Source organism: Schistocerca serialis, chromosome 9 (assembly GCF_023864345.2).
Source record: "Schistocerca serialis cubense isolate TAMUIC-IGC-003099 chromosome 9, iqSchSeri2.2, whole genome shotgun sequence".
Lineage (NCBI taxonomy): Eukaryota > Metazoa > Arthropoda > Insecta > Orthoptera > Acrididae > Schistocerca > Schistocerca serialis.
Window position 1 is genome coordinate 182,467,416 of NC_064646.1, and position 25,195 is coordinate 182,492,610.

The following is a 25,195-nucleotide window of genomic DNA, read 5'->3' on the forward strand; positions in this document are numbered from 1 at the left end:
TTTTGTTCAGTGCTGTTATTGGTTCAGAAGATGCGGCACCTCGCATTCCTCACTTGTTTGTTAGTTATATTACCAACTCCATGTTGCTTGGGGAGTGACCTTGAAGTGACATGTTTCAGCAGCCAGAGTGTAACCCTGGCCCATCACGAATTTCTAATATGACCCTTACAACACCAGAAGAGATCAGCGATCCTTGTGTCAGTTCTGCTTTTACAGAGAACGGATCTAAGCTACTGCCCTCCAAGAGGAAGAGGGTGGCAGTGCTTCTTTCTCCACGCCACTCTGGCAGTCGAAATTCTTGTTTGTTCACAATCACGGTCATCTGCCACTATACAAGTATAGCGTCTGTGCTCTGCACCTTAGCGACTGGAAAAGAAAACCTATCACGTTTTTCAACTGCGTTGAAATTATTTCCCAAATGTTAAAATAGAGTTATTTTTGGTTCTACATCTCTGCTAAGAGCCTTTTCAGTTCTACCCGTGACATTGCCAAGCATGGATCACACAGCTATGAAAGGCCCACGAAGGTCGAACTCATTATTCTGTAGATTTTGTAAATTTCAAATTGGGTGGGAAAAGGCAAATAATGTCTAGAAACATCCTATATAAGAAATGCATCCAGGTCAATGGCAGAAAAACAGTACTCCTTTCCATAGATCATTTGTTAAAAACTTAAGTACAGTCAAACGAAGAAAACAATGTTCATTTCAGGGAAAAAAGCTGTTGGACATTCTTGCAAAACCAAACAGCGTCCCAATCAAACAGCGTCCCAATCAAACAGCGTCCCAATCAAACAGCGTCCCAATCAAACAGCGTCCCAATCAAACAGCGTCCCAATCAAACAGCGTCCCAATCAAACAGCGTCCCAATCAAACAGCGTCCCAATCAAACAGCGTCCCAATCAAACAGCGTCCCAATCAAACAGCGCCCCAATCAAACAGCGCCCCAATCAAACAGCGCCCCAATCAAACAGCGCCCCAATCAAACAGCGCCCCAATCAAACAGCGCCCCAATCAAAGAACTATGGCTTTGCTTCTCTCCACTAATGTAGCAAGACAACATTTTAAATTTGAGCATCTAATCATTTACAAACAAAAATTATATATGCAAATTTTGACAAAAACAGATGCAAAATTTGCAAAAAATACGTGCTACATCTTGCAGTCCCTAGCAATAGTGATATCTTTCAGCTTAAATACTTTTATCTGATATCAATTTTCTTTTGTTATAGGTATTAATGTAATTTATTTGCATATGTGCGAAGTTTTGTTTCAAAACTTGCGTGTCAAGTCTGTAAAATGTGTGTGTAAATTTTCACTTAATCTAACAGTGGAAAATCCAGGATGGAATGTAACAATATTATGAGAAAGAAAGTTGCTACTCACTATAAAGCGGAAATGCTGAGACAAAAAAAAAAAAAGACTGCCACAAATAAAGCTTTCGGCCAGTAAGGCCTTCATTAAAAATCGATCACACACACACACACACACACACACACACACACACACACACACACACTCACTCACTCAAACGTGTGTGTGTGTGTGTGTGTGTGTGTGTGTGTGTGTGTCTAATTTTGACGAAGGCCTTACTGGCCGAAAGCTTTATTTGTAACAGTCTTTTTGCTGTACCTATCTGTGACTCAGCATCTCCGCTATATGGTCAGTAGCAACTTTCCTTTTCATAATATTTTCACTTAATCTGTCAGTTCAACTAACCAGTTGACTCACTCTGTTATGGTAATGTTCATAATGTCAATTTATGAAAATTAAATTTGAAAGTAGGTTGAAATGATCCTGTCTAATTTTAACCTATGTTGGGGGCAATGTGGCAAACCTGTTTCATTTTTACACCTCGAATGTAGCAAGTTTATTATATTACAATATAATTTAAAGGTGTTGTACTCTGTGACCTACAGCAAGACAAAGGTATACTTTTTATTCTTTGGGCATTCAATCGTCTTCCTCTCTACAGAACTGAAGAGAGTTTAGTTTTTGTATTCATCACCTCATTAAATTACACGCTTTTCTGTCAAGCTCCCCCATATGTAATTAGCTGTCATAACAGGAGGCATAATTATGTGAAAAATATGGTGAAAACAGATTCCAAAGTCAAACTTACTTAGTGTAGGATATTAATGCATGTATGGAACTTTGATAATCTGTGCACTCAAAATAAAGCAAAATGCAAAACTTTTTTTATTTTGTTATTTCTCTGTGTGAACTAACAATATCAGTCTTATGTTACCAGAGTAATCTGCTAAGCAACAATGAAAGCAAAGAATTATTGTTCTCATATTTCAATTTTCTCTCTGTACAAAGAGGATACATGATAAAGAATAAGTAAGTTCCAGGAGAGACAGTTTCTTTGTTTCTTTCCTTCTTTCATTAATAATTTTATGTGAGTACCATTCCATTTCAGAAATATTACAACATGTGAATGGTGATCAGTAATTTATGCTTGTGATTACCAGTAATAGCTTCAACAAATGTGCTGTGGAGACCGTTACTGGCTGGTGAAGAAACATGGCAGGAAACAAGAGGCATACTGCTGAAATTACGATGCTCAAAATCTAGGATAATAAAAGAAATTCTTCAATGAAAGAGTTACAAAAAGAACTTGTTTGTGATCTTACTGATCTTCGCAGTTACTGCATTCACCTGTACAAACACAATAGTAGTTAAGCTGGTAGTTGCATCTAACTTTGTGAAAAGTATCTTCTCACCTGGCTTGTTGATTCTTGGTTGTCCCTCCTTTTCACTGTCAGTCGTAGGACTGACTTCACGACTACTCCTTTCACTGTGTTTCTGACTTTCTGTATTTTCATTATCCATCTCTGAATCATTGTTTCTTTCTTCCTCAACTTCCTTCACAATTTCTTCCTCCTCCTCCTCTTCTTGTTCCTCCTCCTCCTCTCCCTCCTCCTCATCGTCATCCTTTTGTTCTTTTTCTTCTTCTTGTTGCTGTTGCTGCTGCTGCTCCTGCTCCTCCTCTTCTTCTTCTTCCTCCCTTTGCCTCTCTCTATCATCATTTTGCTGCTGGCTTTCATTCTCTTCGCTTGCAACTGGGGATTGTAAATACAGCTGTTTTTCATCAGCTGGATGTTGTTCTCCATTTTCTATCATTGATTCTGGATGAGCTTCAACCTGGAACGGCAAACAATGAATACAGTGTGAAAATAACTTATCTCAAACAAAATCAGACACACCATATTGTATATTTGAAAGCTTTTTCAGGGCCTAAAACCCAACCATCAACTGATCTTTTCTACATGCCAGTTTTCTGATCAATGCCTGTTCTATTTGGTGAGTTATGATCCTTTCTCACACACACACATGTACAAAATAATTTCAGATACAAATCTTATACAAGTACAATTATGGTCAAAACAGTGTGATAAAAATCTCATGATAACCACTTCCACTGAAAACTATTTTCTTAACGAAAATACCGTCACATTGGATGCTACTCTTACATGAATGGTCTACACAACGTCATTCCCATCCACTGTTACCAGTGACAGTCTTTTTGTTGTGCTTATCTGCGTCTCAGCATCTCTGCTATAAGGTGAGTAGCAGCTATCTTTTAATAATATTGTTACATCCCATCCTGGATTTTCCACTGTTTGACTTGTTATCAAGTGTGTTATAAAACACAAACCTGTCAGCAAGGAATGTGTATCCATCATATTTAAATCCTAAATACACAGAAATACTTCTGCAAACTAATTTGGCAAGTGTAGATAGCGAAAGCACTTTCATCTTTGGTATTCCATATCAAATACGCAAGGGGTTATAAACAATCTTTTCTCACATAGGCAGATTTTTAAAGAGGTAGGGAACTCTAAGCAGATTTTTAACTGCTGTACTATCAAAAAGCATCATATATTAGAGATAAAACAGTTTTTTTTAAATTGACTGGTTTCATTCCATCTTCAGCTGAATGCAATTTGCAGTATAAATAAGAAAGATCCCTGACAAAACTTGCTACCACTCCATATTCATCTGGCTTCTACTACTTGTATTACTGATGGACATGTAATACTGGATTTGAAGATGTTAACTTTCAATAGCCCCCCCCCCCCCCCCCCCCCAAGAACCATGGACCTAGCCATTGGTGGCGAGGCTTGCGTGCCTCAGCAATACAGATAGCCGTACCGTAGGTGCAACCACAACGGAGGGGTATCTGTTGAGAGGCCAGACAAAGATGTGGTTCCTGAAGAGGGGCAGCAGCCTTTTCAGTAGTTGCAGGGGCAACAGTCTGGATGATTGACTGATCTGGCCTTGTAACACTAATCAAAACAGCCTTGCTGTGCTGGTACTGCGAACGACTGAAAGCAAGGGGAAACTACAGCCGTAATTTTTCCCGAAGGCATGTAGCTTTACTGTAAGGTTAAATTATGATGGCGTGCTCTTGGGTAAAATATTCCGGAGGTAAAATAGTCCCCCATTCGGATCTCCAGGCGGGGACTACTCAGGACGACGTCGTTATCAGGAGAAAGAAAACTCGCGTTCTACGGATCGGAGTGTGGAATGTCAGTTCCCTTAATCGAGCGGGTAGGTTAGAAAATTTAAAAACGGAAATGGATAGGTTAAAGTTAGATATAGTAGGAATTAGTGAAGTTCGCTGGCAGGAGGAACAAGACTTTTGGTCAGGTGAATACAGGGTTATAAACACAAAATCAAATAGAGGTAATGCAGGAGTCGGTTTAATAATGAATAAAAAAATACGAGTGCGGATAAACTACTACAAACAGCATAGTGAATGCATTACTGTGGCCAAGATAGACACGTAGCCCACACCTACTACAGTAGTACAAGTTTATATGCCAACTAGCTCTGCAGATGACGAAGAAATTGAAGAAATGTATAACAAAAAGAAATTATTCAGATAGTGAAGGGAGACGAAAATTTAATAGTCATGGGTGACTGGAATTCGGTAGTAGGAAAAGGGAGAGAAGGAAACGTAGTAGGTGAATATGGATTGGGGGTAAGAAATGAAAGAGGAAGCCGCCTGATAGAATTTTGCACAGAGCACAACTTAATCATAGCTAACACTTGGTTCAAGAATCATAAAAGAAGGTTGTATACGTGGAAGAAGCCTGGAGATACTGACAGGTTTCAGATAGACTATATAATGGTAAGACAGAGATTGAGGAACCAGGTTTTAAATTGTAAATTTCCAGGGGCAGATGTGGACTCTGACCACAATCTATTGGTTATGACCTGTAGATTAAAACTGAAGAAACTGCAAGAAGGTGGGAATTTAAGGAGATGGGACCTGGATAAACTGAAAGAACCAGAGGTTGTACAGAGTTCCAGGGAGAGAATACAAACGTCTCAAAAATGAGATCGACAGGAAGTGCAAAATGGCTACGCAGGGATGGCTAGAGGACAGATGTAAGGATGTAGAGGCTTATCCCACTAGGGGTAAGATAGATACTGCCTACAGGAAAATTAAAGAGACCTTTGGAGATAAGAGAACGACTTGTATGGACATCAAAAGCTCAGATGGAAACCCAGTTCTAAGCAAAGAAGGGAAAGCAGAAAGGTGGAAGGAGTATATAGAGGGTCTATACAAGTGAAGTTCACCTGGTCCTACTCCAAATCCCATACCACATTCCTTGACGTTGACCTCCACCTGTCCAATGGCCAGCTTCACACGTCCGTCCACATCAAACCCACCAACAAGCAACAGTACCTCCATTATGACAGCTGCCACCCATTCCACATCAAACGGTCCCTTCCCTGCAGCCTAGGTCTTTGTGGCAAACGAATCTGCTCCAGTCCGGAATCCCTGAACCATTACACCAACAACCTGAAAACAGCTTTCGCATCCTGCAACTATCCTCCCAACCTGATACAGAAGCAAATAACCAGAGCCACTTCCTCATCTCCTCAAACCCAGAACCTCCCACAGAAGAACCCCAAAAGTGCCCCACTTGTGACAGGATACTTTCCGGGACTGGATCAGACTCTCTCCAGCAGGGATACGACTTCCTCAAATCCTGCCCTGAAATGAGATCCATCCTTCATGAAATCCTCCCCACTCCACCAAGAGTGTCTTTCCGCCGTCCACCTAACCTTCGTAACCTCTTGGATCATTCCTATGAAATCCCCAAACCACCTTCCCTACCCTCTGGCTCCTACCCTTGTAACCGCCCCCGGCGTAAAACCTGTCCCATGCACCCTCCCACCACCACCTACTCCAGTCCTGTAACCCGGAAGGTGTACACGATCAAAGGCAATGCCACGTGTGAGAGCACCCACGTGATTTACCAACTGACCTGCCTACACTGTGAAGCTTTCTATGTGGGAATGACCAGCAACAAACTGTCCATTTGCATGAATGGACACAGGCAGACAATGTTTGTTGGTAATGAGGATCACCCTGTGGCTAAACATGCCTTGGTGCACGGCCAGCACATCTTGGCACAGTGTTACACCGTCCAGATTATCTGGATACTTCCCACTAATACCAACCTGTCAGAACTCCGGAGATGGGAACTTGCCCTTCAGTATATCTTCTCTTCTCGTTATCCGCCATGCCTCAATCTCCGCTAATTTCAATTTGCCGCCGCTCATACCTCACCTGTCTTTCAACAACATCTTTGCCTCTGTACTTCCGCCTCGACTGACATCTCTGCCCAAACTCTTTGCCTTTACAAATGTGTGTGTGTGTGTGTGTGTGTGTGTGTGTGTGTGTGTGTGTGTGCGCGCGCGCGCGCGCGCACGTGCGAGTGTATATCTGTCCTTTTTTCCCCCCTAAGGTAAGTCTTTCCGCTCCCGGGATCGGAATGACTCCTTACCCTCTCCCTTAAAACCCACATCCTTTCGTCTTTCCCTCTCCTTCCCTCTTTCCTGATGAAGCAACCGTCTGTTGCGAAAGCTTGAATTTTGTGTGTATGTTTGTGTGTCTATCGACCTGCCAGCACTTTCGTTTGGTAAGTCACATCAGCTTTGTTTTTAGATATATATTTCCCACGTGGAATGTTGCCCTCTATTATATTCAAAAATAGAACAAATTGCTTAAAGGCAAATACACACATATGATAGTGTATTCAAGGTATATATTTCTGTATAACTGTTGGCTGACTGTGTTGGTCATGGAGCAGATTCTTGAGACGTAGAAGTTTCAGCCATTTCAGTCGGGAGTCTTCGTCAGGGCTGGAAGAACAGGAAATACAAATACGTGGATCGTGCCGACTGTTTCCAATACAAGTTTTTTAAATTTAGGTACAAAACAAAAAAAAAAAAAAAATTAAAGTTGTGTGTGGAGGAGAAGAACATTGTCTAAAATATACTGCAATCTTTTGAATACATGGAAATAAAACACTAAAATTTATAATAGTGGGTAATGTATAAAACTTGCCTCGGATTTAGAAGGATATAAGTGGGTTTTGTATTATGAAAGAATGAACTTGTTTGCAGGGTACGAAAATTTTTTAAGGTCACCACTGGAAATAAAGAAATGGAAATATTGTTTGTCTTGATGTGGAAAGCAGGAAAAATAAATCAAGAACAATGAAATACATGTTTATCTATGTAACAAGAAGAAAATTATTAGCTCTGCTGGTCACGTAAATAGAAAACATTTCACCAACATTAAACTCAAAGCGACTTATAAATAATTTTTATTTCCACAGAACATGACAAACAGAAGAGGTGTTTGGTTTCCACTTCCCATAGCAATTACTACATGCCTGAACTTTGACTTGTCATAGAGAGAGAGAGAGAGAGCTGTCTTCACCCTAAATCATACCAGAAATGGAAGAGGTGATATGTAGTAGAAAAAAAATCCTCAGGCTGACACTGAATTGAACAACCAGATACTTGGATTCATAGCCTGGCACTAACCTACTAAGCCACCACAACACACTACTACGACAACATAATTTATTTACCTGTTAGCAATAAAACAGTATTCTCAGAGAAAATGATTCTAAATGTAGCAACCAAAGAGTACCACAACACACCATGTTAAAGTCCACGTGCTCTTTTTCATCGAATGAGCATATGATCTGCTTCCTCACAGCCAACTGTGACACTATCAGAATATCCATTCACAGCAAAACAATCGTTAACTCCAAATCCACTGACCACCTCTTGTTTTGTCAAATGACTGCCTCGTCAACCTCCTCTGGCTGGCCTCAGACTTGTTCACTGCCTCCTACAGCAGTACCGAAAATAATCGGAGGGTGCGCACTATTGGCAAACTAACTTTCCAGTTAACAAGATCCACTGATGAGCTGTACTTAGCATTTGAATGGCTATTCATCTGCTTGAATGCGTAGGTACTACTATACAAGACTACAGTAACACATTGTAATATATGAAAATGCCTAACTTCGGTACTCTTCAAATCAAACATATACACCAGGGCTGCTGAAACATCACTTGACAGCTTAAGAGTAGTTGGCTATACTGTGATTGCGAGGTTGCAGCAGCATCCATCATTGCGAGGTTGCAGTAGCATCCATCACACCCCCTCAAATGTTTTGTGAATGTAAGCTACGATCAACGTGTATATAAGCTGATGCACGATAATGTATACCCAAGTCCAACAAAGAACATTTTTCTAACAATGGAGAGAATGGTAACAGATAAAAAGCGTTTGATAGTATGGTATATGAAACTGGGGCACAAACACCACCAGCAGTTAATGACAGCATCTATGAGAAATCACTCCAAATTGTTACCCTAAAATATGCACATCATATAATAATGTAAAACTAAGCAAACCAAAGAACACGCCATCCACAAATGCAGAACAAAATAAAGAAACAGATGCACAGCCTACTTGGATTCAGAGATAAAGAATTAATTCTGTAAACATTTACACTCGCCAATTTACGATGTCAATGGGACAATTCCATCCAGTTCTCCTCCTCTATCATCGAAATTGGCATCAAAACCGTTGCCATCACTGTTATTATCATGATCATGAGAAATCATTAATTGTTCATTCTTGCTTATAATTCTGTCTATAGTCAGTGCTTATCTAACAAGCTTACCAACATGGTCTACTTTCTTCCTCCATGTATCTACAGCAAGACCTTCACATAGCAGCCTTTCCACTTCACTTATTATAAAAGACTTGCTATTAATTTGAATGTAAGCCCTGTCATCACACTAAAGGTATTCAATTGGGTTAAAATGGCATTGATAAGGCAGTAGCCCAATACTGTACGAACTGTTCCCTTGAAATTTCACCTACGACATAAGTATGCATCACAGGCTTATTTTGTTTTGCAAGTGGATATAACAGCAGCTTTGTCACACTTATGTCTGCTGTGATGTCTCTCACCTGCAACTACTGCACCATAGTTTCTTTGCGGTCACTAGCTATTGGAGTTTTGCCTAATATCACAGAATGGTAAGGTGCAGTATACATTACAAATACTGTTTGAACACTAAACTAGAGCAACAAATTTTTAAATTACTGCAGAAATCATGGGTGGTCCAAATCCTCATGATTGTTGCAGGTTTTTCTCGACTGAAAAACTAAAAGTCTTTCAGGCACAAAACCATTTGAAGAACCTGCATGGGCAACAAGTAATCGGAATCATCTTCCTGTTGGCTGACAACTGCTGCTATTCATAGTATCATCTGTACAGCATTAATCCACTGCTTCTACAGCTCTGACACAGGGTTCACCTAACCATATATTTGAAAAGCCACGACGACATGAGCTTTTTCGACCAACAGAAGTCCATACTTTTTAACACCATTTCAAGTGACGTTTTTCCCACTGAGAAAAGTTTACAATCTTTTAAGGAAATTAGAAACTTTGTTATGTGGGGTATTCTCCCCTGCTATAATATCTGTAAATGTGCTGATGAATTGCACCAGTTTAGAATGAATCAAGATCTGTAACTGGACAAGGCACTTTTTTCTTTCTTTCCAGTAGTATTTAAAAAAATACACTGTTTTCTCCACAGGGGCTTTATTCCACACGGTTTGCTTTAGTATCTTTCAAGTCTGGAAGTAGCATCCTTTTCCTCACAACAGTTCTTTGGCCACGTCCTAGAGTTTTCGAGGTATGCTCACACTTTATCAGCAAGAATTTACGCATGCCCATGAACAAAAACTAATCCTAATCCTTGCTCGTAAAACTCACACATCATTTGTAGCAATTCCAAAGCCTGACTATTTAACGGCACTCCATCGTGTAATGGATTGTCACTTTGTGAACGTCGTCGTTTTGGTGACATCCTTTAAGAAACAGAAACTGTAGTCAAGGTGGTAATGCAATACAACTATACAGAAGCAGGCAGTTGTGCAGTAACATACAATGTTTGCACAGCGATCGGCAACATGGTAGTGGTGACACCGGAACCAGCTTTCGTTGCTATCCTGTAATTACAAAATTGGCAAGCTTTCAGAGCCAGTGGCTCCTTCTTCAGGCAGACAGGTTGAAGGGGAAGGAAGAGGGGTGAAGGAAAATGACTGGTGACGTCCAGGAATATAGGTAGATTTCAGAAAGTCACCCAGAACAGGGGTCAGTGGAGATTTACCGTACAAGATGAGAAGGAAAGACTGATTGTTGGGGACTACAACAGATAAGATTTGAAAATCTGAGAGCTTGAAGGTGGACGAGAGGGTAATATGTAGACAGTGATTACTGCTTAAACATCATGCATGAGTTAATGAGAAAGAAAAGCTAAGTGCACCGTACGTAACAGAGGTGGGAGGGGGGGTGAAAAATAGCCAGGAAAGACTAATGAAAGATGTAGAAAACTAAAACGGGATGAAGCAAAGAGTAGTTACAGAGAAGAAGTGCTGAGGCAGAAGAAATTAACATACATTAAGGCCAGGTGGGTGGTGAGAACCAAGGACGTGTTGTAGTGCTAGTTCCCATTCACAGAGTTCTGAGAAACTGATGTCTGGGGGAAGAATCCAGAAAGTACGTGTGATGAAACAGCCATTGAGGTCACGAATGTCATGTTGTAGAGCATGCTCTGCAACAGGATAATGCAAGTTGCCAGTATACTCCCTCTGCCTATGCCACTCATCCATTCATGACTACCACAAAATTATCTTTTTAGTTTTCTAAATCATTCACTGTTTTTCCTGGCTATTTTTCACCCCCCACCCACCCCCCACCACTGTTATGTACAACACACTTAGCTATTCACTCTTATTAACCCATGCATGATGTGCAAGCAGTAATCTCTGTCTGCCTATTACCCTGTCTTCCACCTTTAAGCTCTCAGGTTTTCAAATCTCATCAAATGCAGTCCCCAGCAGCCAGTCTTTCCTTCTCATCCCATACAGTAAGTCTCCCCTGACCTGCAGTTCTGAGTGACTTTCTGGAAATCTACCCCTTTTCCTGGACCTTGTAACGGAATATAACCTTTTTTTATGGAAGTAGCTGATACCAGGCTTAATCCCAAATCTGGTATAGGTAAACATTCTCGGCTGTTTCACTGAAAGAATTTCATTTGATTTTGCATACAATGTATTATACTTCAGACTAAAATTGTATAAAAAGAATTTAATTTGTTAGTACTCTGTAGGTACAGTTAAAATTACTCTTATTTTAAAAATGTTTGAAATTACAAAAAATCTGGTATGGTTAAAATTCATATTATTAATCGCACAATCTAATGCTAATTATTAAATTTATTTCTGGATTCATCTATAAAATAATGATGTGGCTTAGTAAAGATTCTTCTTTTGTCAAGAAAGTATGTAAACTCTGTTGCTTTGTAAACTCTTTGGAATATTGTGAGTACCACAGAATGTAAGGAGTAATTGGCACACCTCTGATCGAAGCGCACATTTTTTAATTTTGTCTACAACAATGTATTTGATGGTTTTATGAAAATGGAGATTGTGAAGACAGTGTGGTATAGAAGAATGGGATAAAACAAAAAGATATTCATAAAAACAGAAAGAATTCAATTAGTTATTCAGTTCAACAAAAACCTACAAAATCAAAATTTCAGCCGCATGAATGTACCCCTAGATGCAATAACTACAGCCAACAACAAGAAGAGAAACAGAATTTTAATAGTGATGTGTAGGAGGGTAAGATTACAACCTCTCCGGTCCTTTTCCTTCACCCTTCTTGCCTCCCCTTCTACCCTTCTGCCTGAAGGAGGAGCCACTGGCTCTGAAAGCTTGCCAATTATAACCGTCTTTTATGTATGTGTTGTGCCGCTTGTTGGTGAGTAGATTTTTTTATCTATCCAACTAAACAATTTTGCCAATAATTGAATGTTTTCATTTGTTTGTGAGTCATACTGTCAATTTTACGGTGCTTGTGGAGAGACCTTGAAGCGACATGTTTCAGCACACTGCGCAGAAGTGACAATCTGATAAAGAAACAAAAAAATCTTGTCTTGTTAGGGGTTGCAGGCGCTGGCAGCAACCAGAAGATGTCATCATATTTGGCCTTATTTGGATATTGTTTCATGTCACTGGAACAATGGTCAGTCAGATTTAACTGTTCCAGCACTGCAGCCTGACTGACGGGTCAGTTGAGATGCAGATCCAGACAATGTTATTTTTGTGTGTGTGTGTGTGTGTGTGTGTGTGTGTGTGTGTGTGAGAGAGAGAGAGAGAGAGAGAGAGAGAGAGAGCGCTATGTTTTAGTCCTATTTAAATGCCCGATAGATCACTCGAAGCATCAACTATATGGTTATTAGTTACTTTTACTTCTTACGTTACTTGTATTCCACCCTGGCCTTCCAGTACTTTTTAACAATTCAGATTTTCTAGCTGCTACCATTAATACAATGAGTTTGCTATCAATGTGACCATTTACAGTTCTGAGCAGCTCAAAATTTAACACTAGATGTTACTGTAGAGAAAGTAATCTAACTAAGAACAAAAAGTCTTAAACGAAATATCAGAAAACTAATATTTAAATAAGAATATGGCAACCAGAAGAGGAAAGAAATCTATTCATAAGAGAATTTTTGAAATACGCAGCAGCATTTCCGAAAGACCTACCGAGTTTTTCATCACATTATCTTTCCATTACAATATTTTTACCGGAAACCCACATCAAGTCGAAAGTCACCAACCTTTTATACACTGTTCAATGAAATAACAATTACATCGGAATGCACCAAGGATGCTTTCCATGGCCAAGTTACTGTTCTTCATATAAATTGCGAAATTGCATGTGATAACAAAACAGAAGCAGTTAATTGGCAGATTGCTGAAGATACTGTTGGGCAGCAACAACTACTAATACTTGGAAATTACTGGTGAAGCCATCCTGTCACATGAACTATACTGACAGTATAGAAATTAATGTCTGCAGTAAAAAGGAGATCTACCAAATACCTTTATCTCTGGCTCAGGGCTATGCTCCTGACGGGGTCCAATTAGAACATCACCTTCCCCTGGTGGAGGTGGCTGGTCATCCTCAATTCCATTGGCCTCCGGTTGAACTGCCATGTCAGTGTCCTGTGTCTCTGCTTCTGGCTTTGACACTGGTTGCAATTCAACAGTAGATACTACAAGTTCTGCCGTGGCTCTGCTTTCTTGAGCAGCCTTTTTCCGCTTTTTCTTTGCAGGTTGCAACAAGTTCAAATGATGAGCTACTTTCGTTTTGTAAAGAGCATGAAGATGATGAGTGTCATCCAGGAAAGCGAAACGTTTATCACCTGTACAGAAATGTTAATGGCTTACAGCAAATGTATACAGGAAACATTTCTCAACTGTATTTTAACATAAACCCGAGAAACATTAGAGCCGGTAAATTAAAACTCTGCAGTGAGAATTGTAACAATAAATAATATTATTAAAGGTTGAATTACACTGAATTACACAGATTTAACTTGGTTGAAAGATAACTTCTGGGACTACATCTAAAAACAAGTATTAAATTTTACATGCAACAATACAAAGTTACTCAGATGGCTGACATAAAATGTATCATTGTTGTGTGCTTCAATCATATAAAAAATAAGCTACAAATGAGTTAAAAAGAGCAAAATCAGACAGTATTTACAAATTTCTTCTGTGGAATCAAGGACTTCATTCAAAGTTTCTAATCACCTGGAGGCACCCAAGATCATAATCAAATCATATAAAAATTTTCTCAGCAGTAATAATTAACAGATGAAATGGGCTTTTGCTAAATTTAATGTTCTTTATCAATACAAGAGAGGCTGTAAGACTGAGGGGAACATCGTAACAATTCTTCATTTTTTTGCTTATAATCTATGGAATCATTGTATCCAAAGAAGAACAGGAGATTTGGGGACTTAATTTTAAGTATACGATGAAGTCAGATAACCCAAACTATGAAGCAATGGTGTAGCACAAATAAAGAAGTTAATAGAGGGTGGGTTACGGTGGGAGTTATCACCTCGTGTTACAAAAAGAAAACTATACACAGTAGGAAAAGTAAGGAATGATCACACTTTTCATGTATTTTTTAAAAATCAAAAATAATAATTATATAAAAACTCTAACAACATAAGTGAGGCAATTTGGAATGATGTTAGATGGACCCTTGGAACCAGAAATATTAAAGACGGTCCAGGAGATAAATGACACTTTTAACAAGCATTTTTCCGTATTGCTTCCTATCTTCCATCACAAATTACTTCACCTGCACTGTCGTTTCCCATTGAGCTTATAAAATCATGCACACCACTGTTTCTAACACCAGTAACTCTAGAAGAAGTGCTGAAAATTATCAAGGGAAAAATCAACTAATATTTATCTAGTACTGATGGCAGTCTGATTTTTAAGACAAAATATTGCTCTAGAGATTCCACTTTGTGATGTATTTTCAGTTATCTACTTACAGGCTGTTTCACAGATGTTTTCAAGATTGTTAAAGTTGTTCCTTTGTTTAAAAAAAGGAGGCACAAACACTTAACAATTACTGACAAATCTCCATTCTCTCTTATATATTGAAAATGAAACAGTCAGCATTGAATAGTTATTTTTATTTAAAAATAATATGTTTTGCCATGGTTATGCATCATCAGATTATCCAAAATGAAAAAGGAGACTAATTAAATAACTATCCTATAAACATTGTAAGGCATGAGAGGTGGGGGGAGAGGCATCGGGGAGAGGGAGGGAGGCGATGGGAGATGCAGGGAGGCAAGGGAGTGGAGGGGGGGAGGGAGGGGTGGGAGGGGATGGGAAAGGGACAGAAAAGATAGGGGCAGAGAAGGGCAAAGGTTGGTGAGGTGGGGACATGAGTTGGGGGGGGTGATATGACAGTAGGGGTGGAAACAATTGAGTGGAAGGTGTGGGGACAGTAGATTATTGTGGACTAAGTCTGACAAGAGAATTTGTTGCAAGGGTAACTGCCATCCGCACAATTCAGAAAAGCTGGTGGTCGTGGGAGAGTATCCAGTTGGCCCAAGTTGTGAAGCAGCCACTGATATGAAGCATTTTATGTTCAGATGCATGTTATACAATAGGGTGGTCCACATTGCTCTTGGCCACAGTTTGGCAGTGGCTGTTCATCCTGGGTGATAGCAGGCCTGTGTAGTAACACCAATATAAAAAGCTGAGCAATGATTGCAGTAGTGCTGGTACATGACATGGCTGCTTCCACAGGTGGCCCGGTCTCGGAAGGGGGGAGGATGAGCCTGCAACAGGACTGGAATACTAAGTGCTGGGTGGGTGGGTTGCCTGACACCTGGGTCCTCCACAGGGATATGATCCCTTTCCGGTCTCGGAAGGAGGGAGGATGAGCCTGCAACAGGACTGGAATACTAAGTGCTGGGTGGGTGGGTTGCCTGACACCTGGGTCCTCCACAGGGATATGATCCCTTTCACAAAGGTCTAGGATTGAAAGTGGCACAGGGATGGACTAGGATGTTGTGGAGGTTAGGTGGGCGACAGACCATTGCTTTAGGAGGGTGGGAATGATCTTGGGTATGAAGTCCCTCTTATCAGGACACTATGATAGATAATCAAAACCCTGTCAAAGGATGTGGTTCAGCTGTTACAGTCTGTGGTGGTAAAATGTGACGAGGGGGGTGCTCCTTTGTAGCTGGTTCCTGGGGGTGGTGGGAGGATTTGGGGAGTGTGGGGACAAGGCATGGGAAATGTGTCTGCAGACCAGGTCTGTCAAATACTGTCTGTCTGTGAAGGCCTCTGTGAAACCTTCAATATATTGGGCAAGGAAGCTGCTGCCAAAGCAGTTACGCCATCCCCAGGTGGCTAGGTTATATGTGACGGAGTTTTTGGTGTGAAAGGGATAGCAACAGTCTAAATGCAGGTATCGTTGGTGATTCGCGTGTTTACTGTTGACAGAGGTGTGGATGGAGGCATCAGAGAGCACGATGTCAACATCCTGGGAGACAGCACACTGAGTAAAAAGACCAATTGAAGTGGATGGGAGAGAAGGTGTTGAGGTTAAAACGGATTGAGGATAGGATGTCCTAGCACTGAATCCAGATCGTGAAGATATCATCAATGAACCTCAACCAGATAAGAGATTTGGGGTTTTCAGAGGCTAGGAAGGTTCTCTCTACATGGTTCATGAACAGGTTGACATACGAGGATGCCATACGGGTGCCTATGGCTGTGCTGTGGATTTGTTTGTACACCTTCCCTTCAAAGAAGAAGTAGGTGTGTGTGAGGATATAGTTACAGTGAACTCTGAATTACCTGCAGCCTATTTCTCCCAATTTCATAAGCACTAGACTGTGCTGTAGCAGAGGATACTGTAGTTATTTGGTTTCTGTTAGTGCCGAGCAATGTCTGAAAAGCAAAGGCATCTTTTGCTGATGATATGGCAGAAACTGCAAATAATACACAAACTTGCAGAAAGCATTACTGATACGCGGAATCTGGCACCGATTTAGAATGTGACAGCCTCATTTCAGCCAATGGATCAGGGTGTCATTGCTGCCGTGAAGATAATTTATGGAGGACATCTGCTACAAAAACTTACAGATGAGGGCAACAATCTTCAAAACATTTTGGAAACAATTGACTATGTCAGACGCGATTTATGAAGTGTCAAAGGAATGGTGTAAGGTAAATCAATCAACAATAGCTAACACATGGAAAAACTAAAAACTGATGAAACCTGCAATACCAATGATGAAGAATACTGCTCATCTCCTACATATCGGTTGGCAGAATACTTAACCAAATTATTAGCACCTATAGTCAGCCACTGTAGCCATCACATTAATAACTCAAAAATGTTTGTTGAAATCATAAAGCAGATGTGGATAGGTCTGAATCACATCATGATCAGCCTAGATGTGGTCTCTTTGTTTACAAAGGTGCCGGTGGAAGATACCTTAAAACTGTTGGCTGCTCATTTCGCTCCTGAAATACTGAAGTTATTTCGACACTCTTTGATGACCACCTATTTTTTGTATGGTGGAAATATGAAATGACTGACGAAACAGCCATGGGTTCGCCACTGTCACCAGCCATAGCTAACTTTTTCATGAAGGATTTCGAAGAACGAGCATTGAACAGTGCTCCCTTATGTCCATCCTGCTTCTTCAGGTATGTTGTCGATACATTTTTAATCTGGTCACATGGCAACGGGGCACTGCAGCAGTTTGTTGATCATTTGAATGGTATACCCCAGAACATAAGATTTACAGTGGAGGCGGAGAAGGATGGGAAGTTACCCTTCTTAGCTGTGCTGGTGGAGCAAAAATCAGATGGATGTCTCGGGCATTCTGTGTACAGAAAACCGACGCATACAGATTTATATCTAAACACACAGAGTTTTCACCACCCAGCTCAGAAGAGAGCTACGCTGAATACCTTGGTACACAGAGCAAGGACTATTTTGGACAAGGATTATCTCGGCTCCAAGATTAACCACCTGACGACAGTATTCACAAAAAAAAATGGATATTCTGATTGTGATATCAGATCTACTCTAGCGAAGAAACCTAGGGAGGATGCTGTTCCAACAGATCAAGAGGATCAACACATCGCGTGGCTACCATTCTGTGGTGCAACGACCAGCAAGATCGGTAGAGTCCTGAGCCGGCAGGGAATCAGACCAGTCTTGTGGCTACCCAGGAAGATTAAGGAAATGTTGCGACCCGTAAAAGATAATCTCGGCCTGAGAGTACCGGGAATTTACAGCATTCCTTGTGAGTGTGGCAAAAATTATGTGGGCCAGTCTGTAAAAACTGTTGCCACTCGCTGTGTGGAACATCAGTGTCACCTGAAATACAGGTATCTAGAGACATCAGCAGTGGCTGAGCACAGTTTGTTAAATAAACGTAAGATTCTATTCGATGAAACACGAATATTTGCTCACTCTTCAAACTATTGGGACTCTGTCATTTCAGGGAAGCAATTGAAATTAGATTCTGTGAAAATAATTTCAACAGAGACTCTGGATATGCACTCAGCAATGCATGAAAGAGCGCAGTTGATAAAGAAAGAGTGCAGAAGGAGACTTCTTACATTCCTCGCAGTTCTCCGCCTGTTGCGATGGATGGTGCTGCAAGCAACGCTCGATAAAGTGCGCAAACAAAATCTAAGGACATAGAGGCCGCCACCTCCATACACGCAGTTTTCACTATGACGTCTTCCAGCCAATGAGAAGCCATCCACTGCTTATAAAAGCGGAAGCCTCACCAATCCTCGACAGTCAGTTTTACCCCTGAAGAAGATGACAGAGGTAGTCATCGAAAGCACAGGATTTTATCCAAATTTGACGCGGTAAGTAAACCGAGAACTTTTTATGCAAGACTCAGTCGCGAAAGACTTCGTAGTCAAGTACATAAAAACATTCAAAAACCATGGGAAAAAAAGGAGGTCGAGATTCACAATATTGTGTACCACAAGTAGATGGGGGAAAATAAACACGAAAATATGCAAGGATGAGCGAGAAAATGTGATCACTACGAATAATTAAAATTATCAGAAGGAAGAATTTAGGGGATGAGAATCTGCACCAACAATCTGCACAGTCACATAGCCGTGTGTTGTGTGAGGACAAGACCAGTGATACAGTGTGACTCAGATGTCAGAGCACTGTGCTTTGGAAAGTGATGAAAAAACACAGGAAAGTAGAGAAAAAAAAAACGGACACTTTGTAAAGTAATGCTTTAGAGAGTAGTGCAAACGAGAACATCACAGGGTTGAGAGATGGAAGAAAAGTCATTAAACAAAATCAAAAATTGAGAAGTTCAGGTTGGACTATCAGCAACTATGGAAAGGATAGACTGCTACTCGCCAATGTGTTGCACACGGGCAGGATGAAAAAACAGTTACAAATTAAGCTTTTAGCCAAAGTCTTCATCACAAAAGACAAATACACATGAAATCACACAAGCAAGCCTAACCTAGCCACCAGGGCACAGCACGTCTGCAGTGACAGCAGCTGCTTTGCCCAGTAAGCTGAATGTCTCACAAAGGCCTTCAAAGACACGCATTTGTCCTCAGACCTAGTCCACAAGCAAGGTTTCCTGTGTCATATCCCCACACACTGGAAGTTCTCCCACCACCCCCAAGAACCAGCTACAAAGGAGCACCCCCAGCACTAAAATCCACCCCACACTGTAACAATTGAACCACATTCTTTCTCAGGCCTTTGATTATCTATCATCATGCTCTGATATGATGGGCATCCTATCCCAAAATCCTTCCCACCCCTCCTAAAGTGTCCTGATGAGAGGGATATCCTGTCCAAGATCCTTCTCACCCCTCCTAAAGTAGTGTTCTGTTACCCACTCAACTTGCACAACATCCCCATCCATCCCTACAGCGCTCTCAGTCCCAACCCTTTGTCACAGGGGTAGACCCAGGTGGAAGACCTGCCCATTCCAACCACCCAGCACTTCCTATGCTAGTCCTGTTACAGGCTTACCCTACCCCATCAAAGGCTGGGCCACCTGTGAAAGCATCCATGTCATGCACCAGCGCTGCTGCAACCATGCTCAGTATTTTATAGCAGTACGATTATCAACTAGCTATCCACCAGGATGAATGAACATCACCAAACAGTGGCCAAGAGCAAAGTGGACCTCCCTATTGCACAACATGCAGCTGAACATAACATGTTTGATTTCAATGGCTGCTTCACAACCCGGGCTGTCTGGATCCTCGTCTCCCCCACCAGCTTTTCTGAACCACGCAGATGTGAATTATCCTTACAACGAGCCCTCCACTCCCGAAATACACGCCCTCCACTCCCGAAATCAACCCAGCCTCAATCTGCAACAACCTACTATTCCCACAACCCCCACCTAACTGTTTCTGCCCCTCTGTCCTTTCACCTCCTCCCAACCCACGTCCCCATCCCCATTATGCACTGTTTCTGCCAATGCACTCACCAACGTTTTCCTCTTCTCTACTCCTATCCTTTCCCCTACCTTATTTCCTTTCCGTCCCTCCACCAGAGTCTCCAAACACTGCACTGGGTAGCCTTTTCTTCCACCTATAGTCCCTGCATGCACTGCTTCCTCTTCCCCCTTCCGTACCCTGCTGTCCCTCCCCCTTTCCCACTCCTCCACAGATTGTTGCTATTGTTCAATGTATATGTTTAATAATTTTATTCAATCATAATAACACAGTATTACCAGTTTTGGACTGTTATGGCCATTTCTGAAGTGGAACTTTGACGCATTTGGATATATCGCAATGTGAGAATTAGGGCACTACAGTCACATCAGAAAATAACTTTTTTTCCACCGTACATTAAGCCAGTATTTACAACCACAAAATATCGACCAAAATGTCAAAAACAACGGCTGTATGAAGAACATGCTGAAGAAGGCCAAAACAGAAATACATCAAATATGATGGAGTACCGAAACTGGTTTTAAACATATGTGTTAAACTATACCAGTAAGCAGATGTAGAATATATATATATATATATATATATATATATAAAAAATCGCCGTCTCCAAAATCTGCTCTCTTTTGTGGCAGTGAGACAAGACTAATTCAGCAGCAAGGTAAGAGAATCCTAGAAATCTAGGAGATGAGACTTCCATGTCTTCCACTGGAGTAAGTCAAAGAATGAAAATTGGACATTAATACAGATAAATTAATGAAAATTGACAAAGTGGTTGCAGTTTTCCCAAAAGCATCAGCTCTGATATTTTGAAACTGTGGAACACAGTGAGCTCTTCTGAATTGTTTTTAGCATCCCAATGGAAAATGAGATATAGGCCACTCTCACACAAGCAGTACTCAAGAGCTCCGTAAGTTTTACAGTAAGATTGCACCCAGCCTCATATGGAATAAGAACAAGAAATTTTGAGCATATGTGTTATTTTCAGGCAGCCACATCTTAAACTATCAATCCTTGCTTTATTTTATTTCATGAGTAATATTTTGTAAATATCACGGGAAAAAATCTATGATGTTTTCTAAGAGTACTTAATAAAAGCATTACTTACATTTACTGCGAACAATGTCTTCAAATGCTCTTCCGTTCTTGGCCACATACGAAGCCATTTTGTCAATAATCAGCACCATCTCCTGACTAGGTTCTGGTGGAATGGCTGCATGATGATGAACTGAACTGTGGACATCCAAACAAGACAGGTGAGAGATATCCAAATGACAAGCTGGTGTTCTCTAAATAAAACAATGAGCAGAGAATGAATCACTGAATTTGGGTTAGTACATAATGAAGTTCTGTATACGAAGGTCACTTACATGTCAAAATAACATCTACCTTATGCACTCTGGCCACACAAAAGTGCTCCAGAGACAAACTGTACTGGAGCTTTAAAACCATTTTATTAATAAATAGGCTAATTGGTAAAATTTACTCTAAGCAATGTCATGAAATGTTATAGGATACAAATATTTTTTTAGTGACTGTCAGTGGTATTTGCGTTCAAAAATATTCTTGGTATATCACAGTCACGGTTTATTATTGAAGCAATAGACAAAATCAAGAAACCAACTGGTATCACATGGGACAGGGACTTTGTACATAAAAATTTTATTCACATACAAACCTTCATCACTGAAGAATAAATAAATCTGCAAAATTTTTATTGTACTTACAACAAACTGTCATCAGGTCAAAGCTTCAACTGTGTAAGTTCATGACTAAAAGGACCTGGCACAGGCCCAAATGACTATCAAATGTACAGACTCTGAAAAAATCAAACAGCATTACAAGGCAATAACAAATATAACTTCAAAGTAACCTTAACTGTGTTACCCATTTGTATGAATACAAGTATTTAAATTCAGAAGAAACTGCGGGATATGCAAAGGAGCTAAATGATGAAGACAGAGATAAACACATAGCATGAAAATACCATTATTCACTAATCTTTACCAATTTTTCTCATTGCTATCACAGAAGCAGTCTCTGAAGTACACTTCTAAAAATGATCAGCAAAATGAAACAAGTGTTTTAACCTATAAAACTACAAGTGAGTGATCACACTTACATTAGAAATTGCAACTCATTATCAATGTTTAATAACTGTTAGTAATAGTGCTACTACATATCTTTCTATAAGAAATTGATTCACTTTTCATACCATATGTCTAAAATTTTCCACTTGGCCAGTTAGGTTAAATATTTATCTTCAGTCACATCTGAGTAACAGAATTCACTGACCAATGGTACCACGACAGTAAAATCATTAGAAGTAAACAATCAGAAAGCTATTAAAGGACACTAATTTTTAAAAAAGTTATGTATGCCACCACACTCGGTTAACATAGGATGTGAAACAAATTTCAAATTACCTGGGCAGTCAACATGAAACAATCATCTCATAGAAAGAAAACGGTGCATCTAAATCGATGAAGTTTGAGAATAGAATATACCTTTGAAACATATGTTCCAAGCTGAATTGTGAAGGATGGGAAAGAACTGCAATGGTTTGACTGCCACATTAGAAAGCTAATGTAAAAGCAAAGATTTAAATGCAACAAAAAATGTTTAGACAATCAGAAACTGAATGAAGCCAAAATAAGGTTAAGGAGAGCTGTGTGTGAAGCAAAAATTTTGGTCTCACATTAAATCAGTGAACAGACAAAGCCATCTGGCCACACTCTCAAAGACCATAAGGGTATCAAACTGGGAACTGATGAAGAAAATGTTGAAATATAAGTGGCAGTCAAATGAAAGAGGGGCGGATGAAAAGAGGTAGGTAAACTGTTTATTATTTCAAAAGTAATCAACATAAATTTTAATATATTTATTCCACTGTGAGACAAGATGGCCAAATCCTTCAAGGAGCAATATTTGTGGTTTTTTACAGAACTCTGATTGTACCCAAGCATGCACCTCTTCATCTGAAGCAAACTGACGGCAACAAATGTTTTTCTTCAGGACTTCAAAAATATGGAAATAGCATAATGAGTGACTGTATGGAGGATGTGTAAGGGCTTCCCAGCAAAACATCTGCAGCTCACTTGAAGCATCCTTGGCAACATGTGGGCACGTCCACACACATCAGAAGTTTTGCTGGGAAGTCCTTACACATCCTCCATACTTACTGTCAAATTTCTGTAACTGTACTTTCCAAACAGTGTCAACTAATACAAAGCCTCCTCCTTTATATATCTTGTGGGAATACCATGAAGGCGAAATTGAAAAGATATGAGCACACATGGGGCTTCCCAACAATTTTTTTTTTTTCATTCACAACTGAAAGAGGAAAAGGGAAAGTGTCGGAGGTACACCAAGTACCTTCCACTACACACTATTAAGATGGTATGCAGAGCATAGCTGTAGCTATTGTCAGATGCAGATAAGAATCTGTAGATCATGAAGCAAGTTCAAAACATAGATTAAATACAGAGAACACATACAACAGACATGGAACACCACTGACTTGTTTTGCAGGAATTATTATATATAACAAAATGAAACATGAATAGATTGTAAGAAATGTATTCCCTGAAATATCACATGACTGAACAGTAGAAGTAAAGTGAAAGAACCACAGTTTCTTGTAATTTACAGACCTTGACCCCTCAAGCCAGGGACTCCAGTATGTCCTCACAATCCTTAAGTGACTGCACTGACAGCACATCAACCACATACTTGCCAGCTACAGTCTTGTAGATAAAATAGTAATGCTGCTGCTCTCTATTGGTAACAGCCAATACTACTTCATAAACTAAGTGTAGGGATATCTGTGCTTATACACCTTGTCAGAAAGAGAGCAAGTTGGAAGAAATCAGGAACTACAAACTGTCCTTGGGCAAGGAAAAAATGTATAAAGTGGTATGTGAAGCTATTTTGAAGGCTACTGAAATTTTGGTGCACAAGATATTTATTTTTTTATCAAGCCACTAAAAAGGCAAAGACGCATACACAAATTTCAGGCTGTGTTTCACAACAGAACTGCTGGAATATGACTGAAAAATACTGCGAGTTGGACTGTTTCTATGATTGCTTCTAAATATAGCACACTGAAAGTTCATTTTAAATTATCATTATGTTTTTAACATAATAAAAGTCTATTGCAAATAATTGCAGAAAATTTCACTACTTTTCAACGAGTAATTCCTGTTGTAGAGCAATTTAAATGTAATGCAGTATTACTGCACCAACTCACTGCATAAACTGCTAACAGTGGGCTATGCACAAGCTTGAAACTGCCAATTGGAAGGGTTAAATTACAAAACCACAATACTGGAATGGACTGTCTAAGCTGTGCACGTATCTCTCTCTCTCTCTCTCTCTCTCTCTCTCTCTCTCTCTCTCTCTCTCATACTGCTACTGCTCTGCAGCAGGGGGAGGGGGGGAGGGGGTAGAAGACCCGCTTTCTACATGGAATTCATGAGCAGTTAACAAACATAGCAAAGGTATCCTCATATAGCACAGTAAATAGATTTGTGAAGCAGTGAGCAAAAATGAGTATGATCTTCTCATTTCAAATTTATTTTCATATAACCAATAGTGCCAGTGCTTGTATTTCCGCTGGTGGACTAGTTTGTGGTGAGAGTTTCATCAGGTGGAATGGATAGAGGGAGAGAGAGGCAGGAGGCAAGGAGAGGATTGGGAGGGAGTGGCCAGTGGCTTAAAGGGAGGCAGCCAGCTGTAGATTGAAGGGATGGTAGATACAGGGGATAGGCATGTGACACACGGTTGTCTGAGCCAATGGGGAGCAGCACACGCAAATGTGATGTGGGGACTTGAATTGGGAGAAGGTGACAGGAGAGAACAAGGAGAAATCTTAGGTGGAGCATGTACGGACAGTGGGTTACCTGATGCTGAGGCCAGGACATTTACGAGAACAAACAATGTGCTGCAAGGGCAATCTCCCATCTGTGTAGGTCA

The 25,195-nt window shown here is 40.3% G+C and overlaps 1 protein-coding gene across 3 annotated transcripts in view; it reads right to left on the bottom strand.

Moving 5' to 3' along the window:
* Positions 1–25,195, bottom strand: part of LOC126419823 (splicing factor, suppressor of white-apricot homolog) — a 161,813-nt gene that overhangs the window by 88,223 nt on the left and 48,395 nt on the right. For all 3 annotated transcript variants that reach the window (XM_050087055.1, XM_050087053.1, XM_050087054.1), the window contains exons 7-9: positions 21,330–21,454; positions 13,298–13,620; positions 2,725–3,145 (exon numbers count right to left, since the gene is read on the bottom strand). In XM_050087055.1, coding sequence (XP_049943012.1) covers positions 2,725–3,145; positions 13,298–13,620; positions 21,330–21,454 — 869 coding nt within the window. The remainder of the gene's footprint in view (positions 1–2,724; positions 3,146–13,297; positions 13,621–21,329; positions 21,455–25,195) is intronic.